At 36.9% G+C, this 17,309-nt stretch overlaps 1 protein-coding gene across 1 annotated transcript in view; it reads left to right on the top strand.

Moving 5' to 3' along the window:
- The window catches only part of TRPC6 (transient receptor potential cation channel, subfamily C, member 6), a gene marked incomplete at its 5' end in the record, with an annotated part of 61,203 nt that overhangs the window by 9,986 nt on the left and 33,908 nt on the right, over positions 1-17,309 (top strand). Inside the window, 2 exons of the mRNA XM_010848230.1 lie at positions 7,080-7,265; positions 12,085-12,249. Coding sequence (XP_010846532.1) covers positions 7,080-7,265; positions 12,085-12,249 — 351 coding nt within the window. The remainder of the gene's footprint in view (positions 1-7,079; positions 7,266-12,084; positions 12,250-17,309) is intronic.

The following is a 17,309-nucleotide window of genomic DNA, read 5'->3' on the forward strand; positions in this document are numbered from 1 at the left end:
GCTGAAGAATTGATGCTTTTGAACTGTGGTGTTGGAGAAGACTCTTGAGAGTCCCTTGGACTGCAAGGAGATCCAACCAGTCCATTCTGAAGGAGATCAGTCCTGGGATTTCTTTGGAGGGAATGATGCTGAAGCTGAAACTCCAGTACTTTGGCAACCTCATGCGAAGAGTTGACTCATTGGAAAAGACCCTGATGCTGGGAGGGATTGAGGGCAGGAGGAGACGGGCACGACACAGGATGAGATGGCTAGATGGCATCACTGACTTGATGGATGTGAGTCTGAGTGAACTCTGGGAGTTGGTGATGGACAGGGAGGCCTGACGTGCTGCGATTCATGGAGTCACAAAGAATCGGACACGACTGAGTGACTGAACTGAACTGAACAATGTTTCCTTTAATTACCCTAAAATCACCTTCTCTATTAATGTCAGGGATTTCCCTCTACCCTGTCGTTCTGGATAAATAGTTTTTCTGAAGCTTCACCAAATCCTGCTTGTCTTCCTGGGGCCATGTATCTAAACAGGCACCTGGCTGTCCAGACACCTCTGGCGTCGACTTAGACAAAAGGGAAGACACTACTCTGCTTGTTTTTAAACTGTTGCTATGTTCTGGCATTCAAAATGTTCAAGGATGCCTGGCATTGTTTGCAAAAGAAATAACCTTCTAGGAAACAGACCAAGTTGAAAAATAGTTTTTGCTAGCAGAAAGGCAGTGTGACTGTCATCATACCTTAGTAAGGTGACAGAGGTGTTGCTTGCACGCAAAATAGCCTATAGAGGCACAGGACAAGGGTCCATGCCAAAGGGAAAGGAGGAAATGGACCACCGTCGAGCTTAATGAATTATTCTAAGTGGTTTACAATCTAACTTTGTGATACAACAGCTTTTAAGTTCTCCATATGGTAAAGAATCTGCCTGCAATGTGGGAGACCAGGGTTCAATCCCTGGGTTGGGAAGATCCTCTGGAGAAGGGAAAGACTACACACTCCAGTATTCTGGCCTGAATAATTCCATGAACTGTACAGTCCATGGGGTCTCAAAAAGTCAGTCATGACTGAGCAACTTTCACTAGGTCCATCATAACTTTTCTTCCAAGGAGCAAGCATCTTTTAATTTCATGGCTTCAGTCACTGTCCGCAGTGATTTTGGAGCCCAAGAAAATAAAGTCTGTCACTGTTTCCATTTTTCCCTCATCTGTTTGCCATGAAGTGATGGTACTAGATGCCGTGATCTTTGTTTTTTGAATATTGAGTATTAAGCCAGCTTTTTCACTCTCCTCTGTCACCTTCATCAGGAGGCTCTTTAGTTCCTCTTCACTTTCTGCCATTAGGGTACTGTCATCTGCATATCTGAAGTTATTGATGTTTCTCCTGACCATCTTAATTCCAGCTTGTGCTTCATCTAGCCTGGCATTTCACATGATGTACTCTGCATATAAGTTAAATAAGCAGGGTGATAATATACAGCCTTTATGTATTCCTTTCTCAATTTTTAACTGGTCCATTGTTCCATGTCTAGTTCTAACTGTGGTTTCTTGACCTTCATACAGGTTTCTCAGGAGGCAGATAAGCAGGTCTGGTATTCCCATCTCTTTCAGAATTTTCCACAGTTTGTTATGATCTACAGTCTGCTCAAGAGAGGCAGATGCATGACCAAATGCAGTACAGTGTATGAGTCTATTATTGTGTTTGACTTTCCTATCAGTTTAAATAGACAGGCAGAGAAAATCCATTCTGGCAAAATTTTAGATCCAGTCAATAGTTGGGGAGGTAAGTTAAGTGCAGCGGTTTGTAATCTGAGAGCCCTCAGCCCCTGAAGCATCTGTTTACCTTCATGGCTGCTCTTTAAGCTTCATGGCTTCAGCTGAACCTGAGAATTTCTATGTTGAAGGAAGAATAAAAACTGGAATCAAGCACTGTATTAAGTTAAATAAGTAGCTGCTGCTGTGGCAACGATCAGCATAAAAGTGAGGAGGATCTGACATATCTAGGAAAATGCCTGTCTTCAATTCTTGTCTGAAATTGTATCTCACCTCCTGTTACCTTTTCTTGAGAGCAGTATCTGATTTCCTTTTATGTCCCTCACAGCCCTGAGTAGTAGGTGCTGTATAAGTGCTTGTTACTCTTCTGTACACCAGCTGTGACAGGACTCAGGGATCATCGTGCCATTTAGTGACAATTATCCTGAAGAGCAGGAAAGCCCTAGAGTTGCTTGTGGTTCCAAGAGCATGGCTGGTTAATTCAGTCACAAGCTGGATAATGATAGTCAATGCTTTCTTTATTCTTCAAGAATGCAATCTCATTTTAAAAATTCCGTCTGAGATAGAATGTGTTATCTATCACAGCACTGGTTGCTGAATATTTGTAGAACATTTGTTGAAATAATGAATGAAAAATTGTTTTATTTTCAGTACATTCAAGTGACACTCAATGTTGATGAAAATACTCAATAAACAATCTATAATAGGCTTAGAAAAGAGTTTTATTTGAGGCAAACTGAAGCCTGGAAGACAGCCTCTCATAATTCTGAGGAACTGATCTGGAAAAGCATGGTTTTTAGCACAGTTTTATATCTTGTCAGAATAAAGAACATTAAGCAAGTCAGGGATACATTCCTTCAAGGTTTCAAACCACAGGTCAGCATGTACACAGTCAGTCTGGCCTTGACACCTGGGAAAGGAATCTTATCAAAAAGGAGGACCAGTATTGGCTTCCCAGGAAGGGAGACATTTAATTTTTATTTTTAACATGGATATTCCTTACTTCTGGTCAATGTGCCCTTTTCTTAATAATTAAAGCAGATGTACAATATATGTTTTGACAGGCCACAAACAGGCTATTTTAGTTAGCTTAAATTTAACTCGTGTATAAACCAGAATGCAGCCATGAAATTAAAAGACACTTACTCTTTGGAAGGAAAGTTATGACCAACCTAGATAGCATATTCAAAAGCAGAGACATTACTTTGCCAACAAAGGTTCATCTAGTCAAGGCTATGGTTTTTCCTGTGGTCATATACGGATGTGAGAGTTGGACTGTGAAGAAGGCTGAGCGCCGAGGAATTGATGCTTTTGAACTGTGGTGTTGGAGAAGACTCTTGAGAGTCCCTTAGACTGCAAGGAGATCCAACCAGTCCATTCTGAAGAAGATCAGCCCTGGGATTTCTTTGGAAGGAATGATGCTAAAGCTGAAACTCCAGTACTTTGGCCACCTCATGTGAAGAGTTGACTCATTGGAAAATACTCTGATGCTGGGAGGGATTGGGGGCAAGAGGTTAAGGGGACGACAGAGGATGAGATGGCTGGATGGCATCACTGACTCAATGGACGTGAGTGTGAGTGAACCCCAGGAGTTGGTGATGGACAGGGAGGCCTGGTGTGCTGCGACTCATGGGGTCGCAAAGAGTCGGACACAACTGAGCGACTTATCTTATCTAAGCCAGAATGACTTACCCATACCTTAATATGTGAAAATATCTTTTATCACTAGGAATTTCATCATGATTTTATATTTTTTAGTGCAATTTTGTGTCAAGGTACTGAGATGACTTGGGTATTTATGAAATGATGAAAACAACAACAATAATAATTACCATTGATTCAACCCATCCCTGAGCCAAGAAGTTAGCATTTGTTATCTTGTATAACCTTCACAGCAACCCTAGGAAGAACCTTATATTATCCTCACTTTACAAATAAGAATTTTGAGGCTGTAAGGGCTTAAGTAATTTTCCCAACTCATGCACCTAGTAAGTGAGGTGTAAGTGATTTCAAGTGTACTTAACTTGAAATCCAGGTCTGCCCTTATCCAAAACTCACTTAATTAGTGTTGATTCATGAAAATTAAGACATGCATTTTCCTCACCCTTTTAATTTCTATAGAGCAGCCTTTTCTTTATATGGAATTATGAATTAAAATTACACACCATATCTTCTACTATATAAAAATCCAACTAAAATTACCCTTTGAAAGGATAATTGTATCAGGGTCTTTTTATGTTTTATAATCTTTATGTTCTATTAACCCACTATCAGTCATCTCTTTAAAAGTCAAAGGTTAATAGGCAAGCACCCACTTTTAATTTATTAATGTATGGGGTGAATGTGTGAGCCAAAGGCAGAATTAAATCAACTGCCAGCTTCGCTTTTTCTTTCAAAAAACTGAAATCACAGTGTTAAGTCTGGCTCATGAACTACTGCCAATATCTCACTTTAGTGAGTTTACATTTCAGTGTGAGAGAACATAAATATGAAAACATTTGTAAATGACTCCCAAAGTGAAAAAAAGCATACATTTCTAAAAGCAGTCTTATTCTTTTTTTTTTTTAATGGGTTTTTGTTTTGTTTTTGCTTGGGATATATCTTGTGAATTAGCAATGAGTTGGAAATAATTTTTAAGATATTGAACAGTAAAGAACACCTGTACTGTATCAATTCATGTGGTTTCTACTAAAAGTATTACCCCATATTTGAAGGGTCATACCCTCCTTTGAAATATCTAATTTCACATGAGCCTTATTGGAATTCTAGAGAGTATGGGTTTTGAGTCTTACATTTTTGTCTCCATAAGGACTAAGGATACATCTAGAATTGAGTGCTACAGACAAGAGAGGCCAGGTATATTAAATTTTGTCATAACTCCATGGGTTTTTACTAATGTTAAGAAACAGCTTGTTTTCAGGTCTTGCCTTTGATGATATAATACAATAATTATGTTTTTTCAAGTGCCTGATATGCACTTCTTTATATATAAAGTTTCTTTATATGTATTCTTTTCTTTACATATATTCTTTCTTTATATATAAAGAAATGTGTGATTTCTTTAGCACAACTAATCTCACTAAGCTTGTATTTTTTTATCTTTAAAATGAGAATAATAATAGCACCTACCTCATAGATTGATTTTAAGTTACCTTAGAGCTGCTGCTGCTGCTAAGTCACTTCAGTCATATCCGACTCTGTGCGACCCCATAGACGGCAGCCCACCAGGCTCTCTGTCCCTGGAATTCTCCAGGCAAGAACACTGGAGTGGGTTGCCATTTCTTTCTCCAGTGCATGAAGGTGAAAAGTGAAAGTGAAGTCGCTCAGTTGTGTCCCGACTCCTAGCGACTCCATGGACTGCAGCCTACCAGGCCCCTCCGTCCATGGGATTTTCCAGGCAAGTGTACTGGAGTGGGTTGCCATTGCCTTCTCCATACCTTAGAGCACATGGCTAAAAACTGGAGGAGCTGGGATTTGATCACAAGTATATCTAACCTTGGGCTTCCCAGGTGGTGCTAGTGGTTAAAGAACCTGCCTACCAGTGTAGGAGATATAAGAGACGCAGGTTTGATCCCTGGGTCAGGAAGATCCCATGGTGGAGGGCATGGCAACCCACTCCAGTATTCTTGCCTGGAGAATCCCATGGACAGAGGAGCCTGGCGGGCTACAGTCCATAGGGTCACAAAGAGTCAGACATGACTGAAGCAACTTAGCATGCGTGTAGCACACATTTAACCTTAAAAGCCCAAGCTCCTAAACACTATAACATGGAATCGTGGGCATGGACAACATATGTACTTCCACACCTCAAAGGTCTTCCCCATGACCTTAACCGACTATTTCATGAAAGGGGAAGAGCTGTTTCCTCATGACCTTGTTTATACTATCTGACCAGATACCGTGGAAAATAGTTTGAGTCATTCTCAGTTGAGACATAGTTTACGAAATTCCTTTTATAGAATCTATTTGAACCTACAGTTAGCAAAGTGAAACTAACAGGGAGGAGCCCAAGTAGGTCCTTTGCATACATTCAGGATGAAATTGTTTTCCATATAGACTCCCCACAATGTTACCTTATTGAATCATATCTAGAGCCTCTCCTATTTCTCCAATATCTTCTTCTTTTGATTCCTGCAAGGAATCTTTTTATCCTATAACACTGGTGACTTCAAAATGGAGGGGACAACTAATTCTGCATCTGCAAAGCTGATTTAAGAGTAAACTCGCCGTGGAGGCTGTAACCTTAGTTTTTTGATGTGCCAAATGGAAATCATATTTACCTGGCTTACCTTGCAGTTTTTCATAGATCAAAACAGAAAAGCATTCTACAAAGAGACAAAGTGACAAAACTCTTACAGGCAAAGTGCAGCCAAACAGGGTTAAATTTAAAGCCTCATTTTGGCACCTAGTGGCTGCAGTTTTGGATGCAACCTAAGTGATCAAGGTGACTGTGAAGATTAACAGATTCTATGATCCACTTGCAATGCAACAAATTCTAGCTAATAGATTTTCTTTATTAACACTGGGTTATGAATGGCCTTATTTCCATGTAAGAGAATCCAGAGGAAGGAAATTTTAGAAACCTGAATGAAGATATATATAGATGGTGTATGTAAATTCGAAAAGAGTATTTGATGTTTAAATATGATCTGTAGTCTCCAAATCCTCTCAACATGCTATTATGTCCTCAGCAGTAATTTATAATCAAAGTATTTTCATTAAACTTCCTTTTATCCAAAGAATCTCAATTTGCAGACTATATATTAGATCTTGTCTTTTGACCCCATAAGTTTGATAAGTAAATTTCCTCAATAACAATTTAGTAAATAGGGAAGTGATATATGTTTGCTTTTCTTGAAACCTTTCCAAATGTTCTGTGTTTCTCAAGTTTATCAACACTGTATATAAAGTCTTCCAAAGACCTAGCAAATGTGTGTATTATGTGCCTAGCTGGTGAAGTTATGAACATAGGAGATATGATGTGTGCAAGAAAGTATGATCATGATATGGGAAGAGTTGCTAACTTTTTATTTCTCCTGAATCAGCAGGTGAGTTTGGTGTAGTACAGTACTTTTTGGCAACTTTCATTGTGTTTTAGACAAATTTCCTCTTTGGAATATAAGGACAATCTTTATGGTGCTAATATATTTCAGAGCTCACTCAACAGAATAGCAACTTAAGCATGTTAAAAAGAATAATAAACCTAAAAATAGAGCTTTTTTATTCTCTACAGTCAAATCACTGATAAATTCTACAGTGTAACATAGTAAAATGTGATACTTCTACTGTTTTTTTTTTTTTTTGCTTTATCTTTCCTAGAATGACTACAAAAAACTGTCGATGCAGTGCAAAGATTTTGTTGTTGGACTCCTTGATCTGTGCAGAAATACTGAAGAAGTAGAAGCCATTCTGAATGGGGATGTTGAAATACACCACAGTGGTGGAGATCACTATCGTCCTAACCTCAGCCGTTTAAAACTTGCCATTAAGTATGACGTAAAAAAAGTAAGATCAGGCACAAAGCCCCTTTTATGTTATTTCAGTTTTTATTGGTGCTAAATCAAGATGAAGGATTGGCATAATTAGGTTAAGCTGGGTTTTTCTAATTAATTGCTCTAGGTAGGACTTCTAGTAAATTCTAACTGTCAGGCAGTGAGACATTTCACCTACACTAAATGCTGGTCTTTAAAAATCTAGACTTGTTTATCCAATGATTGACACTTTCTTTTACTTAACGAATGATGCAAAAATGGCTTTGTGTGTTCAAAATACAAGGCATTGTTGTAGGATGGGAACATCATTATTTAAGACCCATCTATATTTGGCAAAACTAATACGATTATGTAAAGTTTAAAAATAAAAAAAAAAAAGACCCATCTCCACTTATTAATTTTGTCCACTTCTGGACCAATGTCTTCAGTTCCTTCTTTAGTGCATTTGAATCTCCTGCATCTTTATTTGTGGAATATTTTTAGTCTCTGTCTTCAGGCAGTGCCTCCTATTCTTGACTGCTTTCTTAAGTTATGTAAGATATGTTTTACTTATTTTTTTCTTTAAAAAATTGTTTATTGAGATATAACATATATTCCATAAACAGCGCATATCTTAAGTTGTATGTAAACTCATTAATTCTTAAAATTTCACATTCTTTTTTTTAATTTATTTATTTGGAGGCTAATTACTTTACAATATTATATTGGTTTTGCCATATATTGACATGAATCCACCATGGGTGTACATGTGTTCCCCATCCTGAACCCCCCTACCTCCTCCCTCCCCATCCCATCCCTCTGGGTCATCCCAGTGCACCAGCCCCAAGCACCCTGTATCATGCATCAAACCTGGACTGGTGATCCATTTCATATATAATACATGTTTCAATGCCATTCTCCCAAACCATCCCACCCTTGCCCTCTCCCACAGAGTCCAAAAGGCTGTTCTATACATCTGTGTCTCTTCTGCTGTCTTACATATAGGGTCATCATTACCATCTTTCTAAATTCCATATATATGCGTTAGTATATTGTATTGGTGTTTTTCTTTCTGGCTTACTTCACTCTGTATAATAGGCTCCAGTTTCATCCACCTCACTAGAACTGATTCAAATGTATTCTTTTTAATGGCTGAGTAATACTCCATTCTGTATATGTACCACAGCTTTCTTATCCTTTCATCTGCTGATGGGCATCTAGGTTGTTTCCATGTCCTGGCTATTATAAACAGTGCTGCGATGAACATTGGGGTATATGTGTCTCTTTCAATTCTGGTTTCCTCAGTGTGTATGCCCAGCAGTGGGATTGCTGGGTCATATGGCAGTTCTATTTCCAGTTTTTTAAGGAATCTCCACACTGTTCTCCATAGTGGCTGTACTAGTTTGCATTCCCACCAACAGTGTAAGAGGGTTCCCTTTTCTCCACACCCTCTCCAGCAGTTATTGCTTGTAGACTTTGGATAGCAGCCATTCTGACTGGCATGAAATGGTACCTCATTGTGGTTTTGATTTGCATTTCTCTGATAATGAGTGATGTTGAACATCTTTTCATGTATTTATTAGCCATCTGTATGTCTTCTTTGGAGAAATGTCTGTTTAGTTCTTTGGCCCACTTTTTGATTGGGTTGTTTATTTTTCTGGAATTGAGCTGCAGGACTTGTTTGTATATTTTTGAGATTAATTGTCAGTTGCTTTGTTTGCTATTATTTTCTCCCATTCTGAAGGCTGTCTTTTCACCCTGCTTATAGTTTCCTTTGTTGTGCAGAAGCTTTTAAGTTTAATTAGGTCCCATTTGTTTATTTTTGCTTTTACTTCCAATATTCTGGGAGGTGGGTCATAGAGGATCCTGCTGTGATTTATGTCAGAGAGCGTTTTGCCTGTTTTTCTCTAGAAGTTTTATAGTTTCTGGTTTTATGTTTAGATCTTTAATCCATTTTGAGTTTATTTTTGTGTATGGTGTTAGTGTTCTAGTTTCATTCTATTACAAGTGGTTGACCATTTGTTAAAGAGATTGTCCTTTCTCCATTGTATATTCTTGTCTCCTTTGTCAAAGATAAGGTGTCCATATGTGCATGGATTTATCTCTGGGCTTTCTATTTTGTTCCATTGATCTATATTTCTGTCTTTCTGCCAGTACCATACTGTCTTGACGACAGTGGCTTTGTAGTAGACACTGAAGTCAGGGAGGTTGATTCTTCCAGTTCCATTCTTCTTTCTCAACATTGCTTTGGCTATTTGAGTTTTTTTTTTTGTATTTCCATACAAATTGTGAAATTATTTGTTCTAGTTCTCTGAAAAATACCATTGATAGTTTGATAGGGATTGCATTAAATCTATAGATTGCTTTGGATAGTATGCTCATTTTCACTATATTGATTCTTCCAAACCATGAAAATGGTATATTTCTCTATCTATTTGTGTCCTCTTTGATTTCTTTCACCAGTGTTTTATAGTTTTCTATATATAGGTCTTTTGTTTCTTTAGGTAGGTATATTCCTAAGTATTTTATTCTTTTCGTTGCAATGGTGAATGGAGTTGTTTCCTTAATTTCTCTTTCTGTTTTCTCATTGTTAGTGTATAGGAATGTAAAGGATTTCTGTGTGTTGATTTTATATCCTGCAACTTTACTATATTCATTGATTAGCTCTAGTAATTTTCTGGTGGAGTCATTAGGGTTTTCTATGTAGAGGATCATGTCATTTGCAAACAGTGAGAGTTTTACTTCTTGTTTTCCAGTCTGGATTCCTTTTATTTCTTTTTCTGCTCTGATTGCTGTGGCCAAAACTTCCAAAACTATGTTGAATAGTAATGGTGAAAGTGGGCACCCTTGTCTTGTTCCTGACTTTAGGGGAAATGCTTTCAATTTTTCACCATTGAGGATAATGTTTGCTGTGGGTTTGTCATATATAGCTTTTATTATATTGAGGTATGTTCCTTCTATGCCTGCTTTCTGGAGGGTTTTTATCATAAATGGATGTTGAATTTTGTCAAAGGCTTTCTCTGCATCTATTGAGATAATCATATGGTTTTTATTTTTCAATTTGTTAATGTGGTATATTACATTGATTGATTTGTGAATATTGAAGAATCCTTGTATCCCTGGGATAAAGTCCACTTGGTCATGATGTTTGATCTTTTTAATATGTTGTTGGATTCTGTTTGCTAGAATTTTGTTAAGGATTTTTTCATCTATGTTCATCAGTGATAATGGCCTGGGTTTTCTATTTTTGTGGCATCTTTGTCAGGTTTTGGTATTAGGGTGATGGTGGCCTCACAGAATGAGTTTAGAAGTTTACCTTCCTCTGCAATTTTCTGGAAGAGTTTGAGTAGGATAGGTGTTAGCTCTTCTCTAAATTTTTGATATAATTCAGCTGTGAAGCTGTCTGGTCCTGGGCTTTTGTTTGCTGGAAGATTTCTGATTACAGCTTCAATTTCCATGCTTGTGATGGGTCTGTTAAGATTTTCTATTTCTTCCTGGTTCAGTTTTGGAAAGTTGTACTTTTCTGAGAATTTGTCCATTTCTTCCAAGTTGTCCCTTTTATTGGCATATAGTTGCTGATAGCAGTCTCTTATGATCCTTTGTATTTCTGTGTTGTCTGTTGTGATCTCTCCATTTTCATTTCTATTTTTGTTGATTTGATTTTTCTCCCTTTGTATTTAAAAAACCAGTTTTTAAAGGTGGATTTTATAATAAAAGTAATACAGACTTATGATTGGCTTTCAAACAGTATAGACATAACCCCTTTCTGTCTTCCTATTTCTTAATGCAGAATAGTCAGTATTCTATTTTTCTCCATACATTTATCTTGGACATCTTCATATATTAGCATGTAAACATCCACTCAACCTTTTCAAAGCCTACATATCATTATGCTGATTTATATAATTATGTTCATTTAATCCATTTACTGTTTAAGGGTGTCTATTATTTTCTTAAGTTTCTGTTATTTCAAAGCATTTGATAAATTTCCCTCAAAAAAGGTACACGTCAACAGTGTATAAACGGGCTTATTTCTTCCACTCATGTATCATTAAACCTTACCATTCTACAAAGACAAACACTGTATCTTGATTTAATTGTCTTTGACTGTTAACCATCCTTAGGAAACATTTTTAGTTCCTTTATATAATCTGTCCTTTGTCTAACCTTTTAATATTCTTCAGCAATTGTTATTTTGGATTGTTGCTTTTTGTATATTAAATGATGCTCTCTGTCATATATAGCATTCATCTGTAAAAATTAAATATATGAGAACAAAAATATTCTGAAAAGTAAAAATTATGAAATTTAGTTATATAATTTTCTTATTTGAAAGAGTTTATGGCACAGGAATATATCAATGGAATAGAATAGGCAGTCCATGAAAAGATCATATGCAAATGGGAATCTAGTATAAAATACATTTAGCCCTTTAGGTCAGGGCAGAAAAGGTGGTATACTTTTTTTTAAAAAAAGTATTTAGACATCCAAATTAGCAGGATCTTTATATCATTCCTTCTAGATGGAAAAAGTGCATAATCATAAAAGTCCTTTTATAAAATATTGATGAAGGTTTTTATAACACTAAACTTTCAAAATTCATCTATGCTTTGAAAGTCCATTAGTCCTAAAGGAAAAGTTTGGTAAATTTGAATCCTTGAATTTACATAAACTGCATTACAGCCTCCTGCCACATTGCTTGATACCTGTCCCCTACAGATTTTACATTTGTTCTTTAATTCTAACAATATTTTTTATGAGAAAGGATAGAACTTAATATTAGAACACAAGAAAAAGCTTATGCTGAATCCTTCTTTAATCAAGCTGTTAAATGTTTTGTTACCCCCTGCTAGTTTGTAGCCCATCCAAACTGCCAACAGCAGCTCCTGTCCATATGGTATGAGAACCTTTCCGGGCTGCGGCAGCAGACCATGGCGGTCAAGTTCCTTGTGGTCCTCGCCGTTGCCGTGGGACTGCCCTTCCTGGCTCTCGTTTACTGGTTCGCTCCGTGCAGCAAGGTACGTCTGTGAAGCCTGGACCTCTGTCAGCCCATCAAAGTCTGTCTGTTTTATTTATCAGACCCAGTTAAGCAGGGAAAATTCTATTTCTCAAACAAAAATGTCAGGAAGTCAGAGTTGGGTTCACATTATAAAAATAATATATTTGCTATAAGAAATTTTTAAAAAGCAATGGAAAGAAAAAATTCACCTGTAATATCACTGTTAGTAATATGTGAAAGAAAACATCAGTTAGATTATTCCTATTTGTCTTCTCTCTAGTCATGCCTGTGCATATATTTCTACATTTTTAATGAAGCATGCATTGAGCAGAATTTCAAATAACATCCTAAAAATGCTTCCTTTTGTTTTTCCCCCTGCTGGCAAAATTTGAGATGAAAGTTTCTGTTTATCATTTATTTTAGCTAATAAATCTTAATTTATTAGCTAAAATAAACATCTTGCCATTGTTTTTTAAATTTTATTTATTGCCAACATTTTAAAAAATTATTATTTAGTCACATATTTGGTGCTTTAACCTTATAGGAATGTTTCTAAGTGGCTTATAGTAAGAAGCCGATGCAAAGCCTTTTTCACACAGTGGGAGCTTCATCATTACTTCCAGTGATGAAGATAGGAACTGCTAGAAACTGAGCATTTTCTCCTGAGGGTAAAATCTATCATCATAAATGTTTTCCCCATAAAGGCCAAAAATTGATTCATAAATAAAATATAAAGGAGGAAAATAAAATGAAAATAGTGATATTTACTAGAATTAGAATTTATAGCATGGATTTTTTTCTAGAAAGTTAAGCTTTTCCTTTTTTCATAGGAATGACAGATTTCATTTTGAAAAAAACTAATTAATCCTCCTTACTAGAACACAGGCCACATCTATGTATGTGGTCTCTATTCTGCTTCGACATACATTTCTGGGTTCTTCAGAGATTTAAACTGAATTATGCTTCTTATTACTCTGTGATCAGTTAAACTGTAATATATTTTCTAAAGTGAATAATTGCCCCTCTCCATAATGGGCTCAAAAACATAATGCCTTTCAGAGGGTTTGGTCTTTGACAGACTATTTTTGGCAGTCCTTAGAGTTTCACATTTCTTAATTTTTGATTAAATCCTAATCAACCTGATTTCCTTCACTATTTCTTCTTCCATAACTGTGTTTCTTTCTGCCATCTGTTTTTCATCCTCATTTAGATCATCTAGGCAAATAATCAAATTAAAAGGACACTGTCAATGTATTTTTCTCTCATATCTAAAATCTATTTTACTGACTCTTATTTAGGGTTTGAAGCATGATTATAAAATATATCTTATATTTTCCCTTTAGTGATACAAATATTACAGCTTAGAAAAAATTTTTTTTGTAATAATGGAAAATTACTCAGGCTATATTAATACTTTTATTTAAAATACTGTTTTAAATACTTAAAAATTCAAAAACATACATGAAAATTATACCAGATCAAATTTCAGGCCTATGCACCTTGACAGAGTCCCTGTTTCTGTTTAGAGCTTGGTTTTCATTCATCAAGTCTGCTCTTTAAGAAATTCTTTTTTGTCCTTACTTGTTCTCTTTTTTCTACCATAATCCAAATATGTTTTATGCTCATGATAGTAAAAATAGGTCATGCTGTGATTTCAAATCATTTTGGCTTCAGCTAGTACTAGCTTCAACCTTTTCTATTTACTATTGGTATTTAATAGCTATTTGATCATAAATACATACTTAAAAAGAATATGATGTAATATTTAAAGTTCTTCCTTTCAGTCATTTTTCAGGTACATCAGTTTTTTTTTTCTTTTGTGTAGCAGAGTTTTATTAAAATGCAAAGGGACAGCGAAAGCTACTGACACAGACATCAGAAGGGGGATGGAGAATGCCCCCCTCGCTAGTGTTAGCAAGGGGGTTATATACTTTTTAAATTAGTTATTACAATAAATCAAAAGAATGTCTCAAGGTTGTAAAAGTCTTACTAGACCCACTCCCACAATTTACATTTTACGATGACAGGATTAGAACTTAACAGTAGAAAGACCCTACCAGACCCACTCCCATAATATACATTCTAAGATATCAGGATTAGTCAGAAGGTTTTCAGGAAGCAAAAACTGTCCTCAAGCAGGCTACATTGTTGTTATATAATCCCCAGTACAGAGCTTAAACTGAATTGTTTTTTTGTGTAATCATCAGTTCTGGGCTTAAAAAAAAAAAAAAAAAGTTTTATGTGACGAAGACTAAGGAATGTAGAGAGAGAAAAAAAAAAAGTTTGTCCTTTCCTCCTCCTTGAGAATTCCAGACTCCTATCTCTTCCTCAAAAATCCCAGACCCCTCTCTCCTTGGGGACCCTGAACTTCTTATTAACCTGCCTAGGAATTCACTCTCTCATCGCCCCCTTTTCTTTTAGGAGAGTTATATTGCCAAGGGAAAGGGACATCATTTTCTTTACATAACTACTTCCTGCTGTTGAGGCAGCATATTCTCCTAACCCTCAAATGGAGGGTCTCTGATCCAGGGGCCCCAAGTAATAGTTGGAGGAGGCTGTGGTACTTGTAGGAGCTTGAACAACCTTTTGTAACCTAAAAGCTTTCAGACGGCGAGAAACAAATCCAGTTACACAGTTACAGATGTGAAGCAAACAGCAAAAACAGAACAGTTAGAATTATTACGATTAAGATAGTTTTCCACCATGGGGAGCTAGTTAACGTTTCCCAAAGTGAGGTGACTGTGGCTTTAGGAGTATCCATAGCCTGATTCATTTTGTTCACGTGTTTAGTAAAGTGAGTAACATTAGTACTCATATCTGGTATATATGTACAACAGTGGATATTAATAATATCCAATGTGTGGCTGTTAGAATATCTAAGGCCAATCTGTTTTGTAAAACCATCTTTCTAATTTGTATTTGTTCAGCTTTAAGGACTGAAAGAGCATCAACTTGTAGCATAACATCTGATCTGTAGTTCCCAAAAAGGGAATGAATATTGTAGCCAGATAATCATACCAGTGAAATACAGACCTTGCCCAACAAGTTTCTCCCCCCACAACCCGTGTGGTTTTTTATTAATTTAATTAATTTATTTTTTATTGAAGGATAATTGCTTTACAGAATTTTGCTGTTTTCTGTCAAACCTCAACATGAATCAGCCATAGGTATACAAATATCCCCTCCCTTTTGAAACTCCATCAGTTTTTCACTTTGGTCAATTATTCTTTAGTTATTTTTTTTAGAAATTTGTTTACATCACAGAATATATAGATGACAATTTTACTATGAGTAACTCATAGTAAACTCAAAGGAGTAACTTCGGTTCCTAAAGTCCACCAAATCTCCCAGCATCTCTATAGGGAAACTCAGCTCTCAATGATTTGTGATAATAAATGGAAAATATGAATATCCACACACGTCACTATAGTTTCCTATAAGCCAACTTTTTATGTGTTTTCTTGTTTTATTTTTTCTTTAAACTACAACCTTTAATGAGCAACAAAAATGCTTGGTTTGATTCTCCTGTTTGCCCTCTGGAAAGAATGAAGGGGTCGATTGCAGAGGGCCAGGAACCCCGTGAAGAGCGAGAGTGAGCCTGCTCAGGAGGGAGGTGCAGCTCATCGCCCTGGATGGCTGAATACTGGCTTGAGATGTGTTCAGACAGCTGAATGCAAGCCCCAGGCCTCTCAGACTTGAGGTCCACTCTAACGTGGGTGGTTCTCTTCTCACTCTGTTTTATGTCCCTAGCCTTTTCTCTTTTCCTCCTGTTTTAGTTTGTGCTTTCTTGAGTTTTTGTTATTTTGTGTTTTGAAGGCTGCCTCTGATTCTCCCCTGAACAAGGCAGGGAGTAAATAAGTTTTTCATAGATTTCACTACTAATAGTCAATGCCCCAATCCCAGTTTTCCACAACAGTCAAATAAGTTGAGAACTTTAAAAACGATCATTTAATATTTATAACAATAGATTTTTTTTCACCAGAAAGATATTGAACCTTGAAGTAAATGATTAAATAAAGCTTATGCTGCTGCTGCTGCTGCTAAGTTGCTTCAGTCGTGTCCAACTCTGTGCGACCCCATAGACGGCAGCCCACCAGACCCCCCGTTCCCTGGGATTCTCCAGGGAAGAACACTGGAGTGGGTTGCCATTTCCTTCTCCTAAATAAAGCTCATACACAAGATCCATAGAACTCTCATATAAAGTTAAAACAAATGGGAGAGAAAAGAGGACTGATTTCCTTTTTCCTATTGTCCTTAGCCATGTTTTTCTTTAAATATGGACTGTTAAAAACTGAACATTAATGCAACTTTAATTTCTTTTCCATAGTGTACCATATATGCAATTTAAGTTACATTGTTATGTATATAATTTGCTGTGACTTGGCTATTTAATCATGTATTATATAAAGTTTAATCATGTGTATGAGCTTTATTTGATTAAACTTTATATAGATCAGATCAGATCAGTTGCTCAGTTGTGTCCGACTCTTTGTGACCCCATGAATTGCAGCACACCAGGCCTCCATGTCCATCACCAACTCCCAGAGTTTACTCAGACTCATATCCATCGAGTCAGTGATGCCATCCAGCCATCTCATCCTCTATCGTCCCCTTCTCCTCTTGCCCCCAGTCCCTCCCAGCATCAGTCTTTTCCAATGAGTCAACTCTTCGCATGAGGTGGCCAAAGTACTGGGGTTTCAGCTTTAGCATCATTCCTTCCAAAGAAATCCCAGGGTTGATCTCCTTCAGAATGGACTGGTTGGATCTCCTTGCAGTCCAAGGGACTCTCAAGAGTCTTCTTCAACACCACAGTTCAAAAGCATCAATTCTTCGGCGCTCAGCCTTCTTCACAGTCCAACTCTCACATCCATACATGACCACAGGAAAAACCATAGCCTTGACTAGACGAACCTTTGTTGGCAAAGTAATGTCTCTGCTTTTGAATATGCTATCTAGGTTGGTCATAACTTTCCTTCCAAGGAGTAAGCATCTGTTAATTTCATGGCTGCAGTCACCATCTGCAGTGATTTTGGAGCCCAGAAAAATAAAGTCTGACACTGTTTCCACTGTTTCCCCATC

This window comes from Bison bison, unplaced genomic scaffold, assembly GCF_000754665.1.
Source record: "Bison bison bison isolate TAMUID 2011002044 unplaced genomic scaffold, Bison_UMD1.0 scf7180017864262, whole genome shotgun sequence".
In the NCBI taxonomy this organism is placed as follows: Eukaryota; Metazoa; Chordata; class Mammalia; order Artiodactyla; family Bovidae; genus Bison; species Bison bison.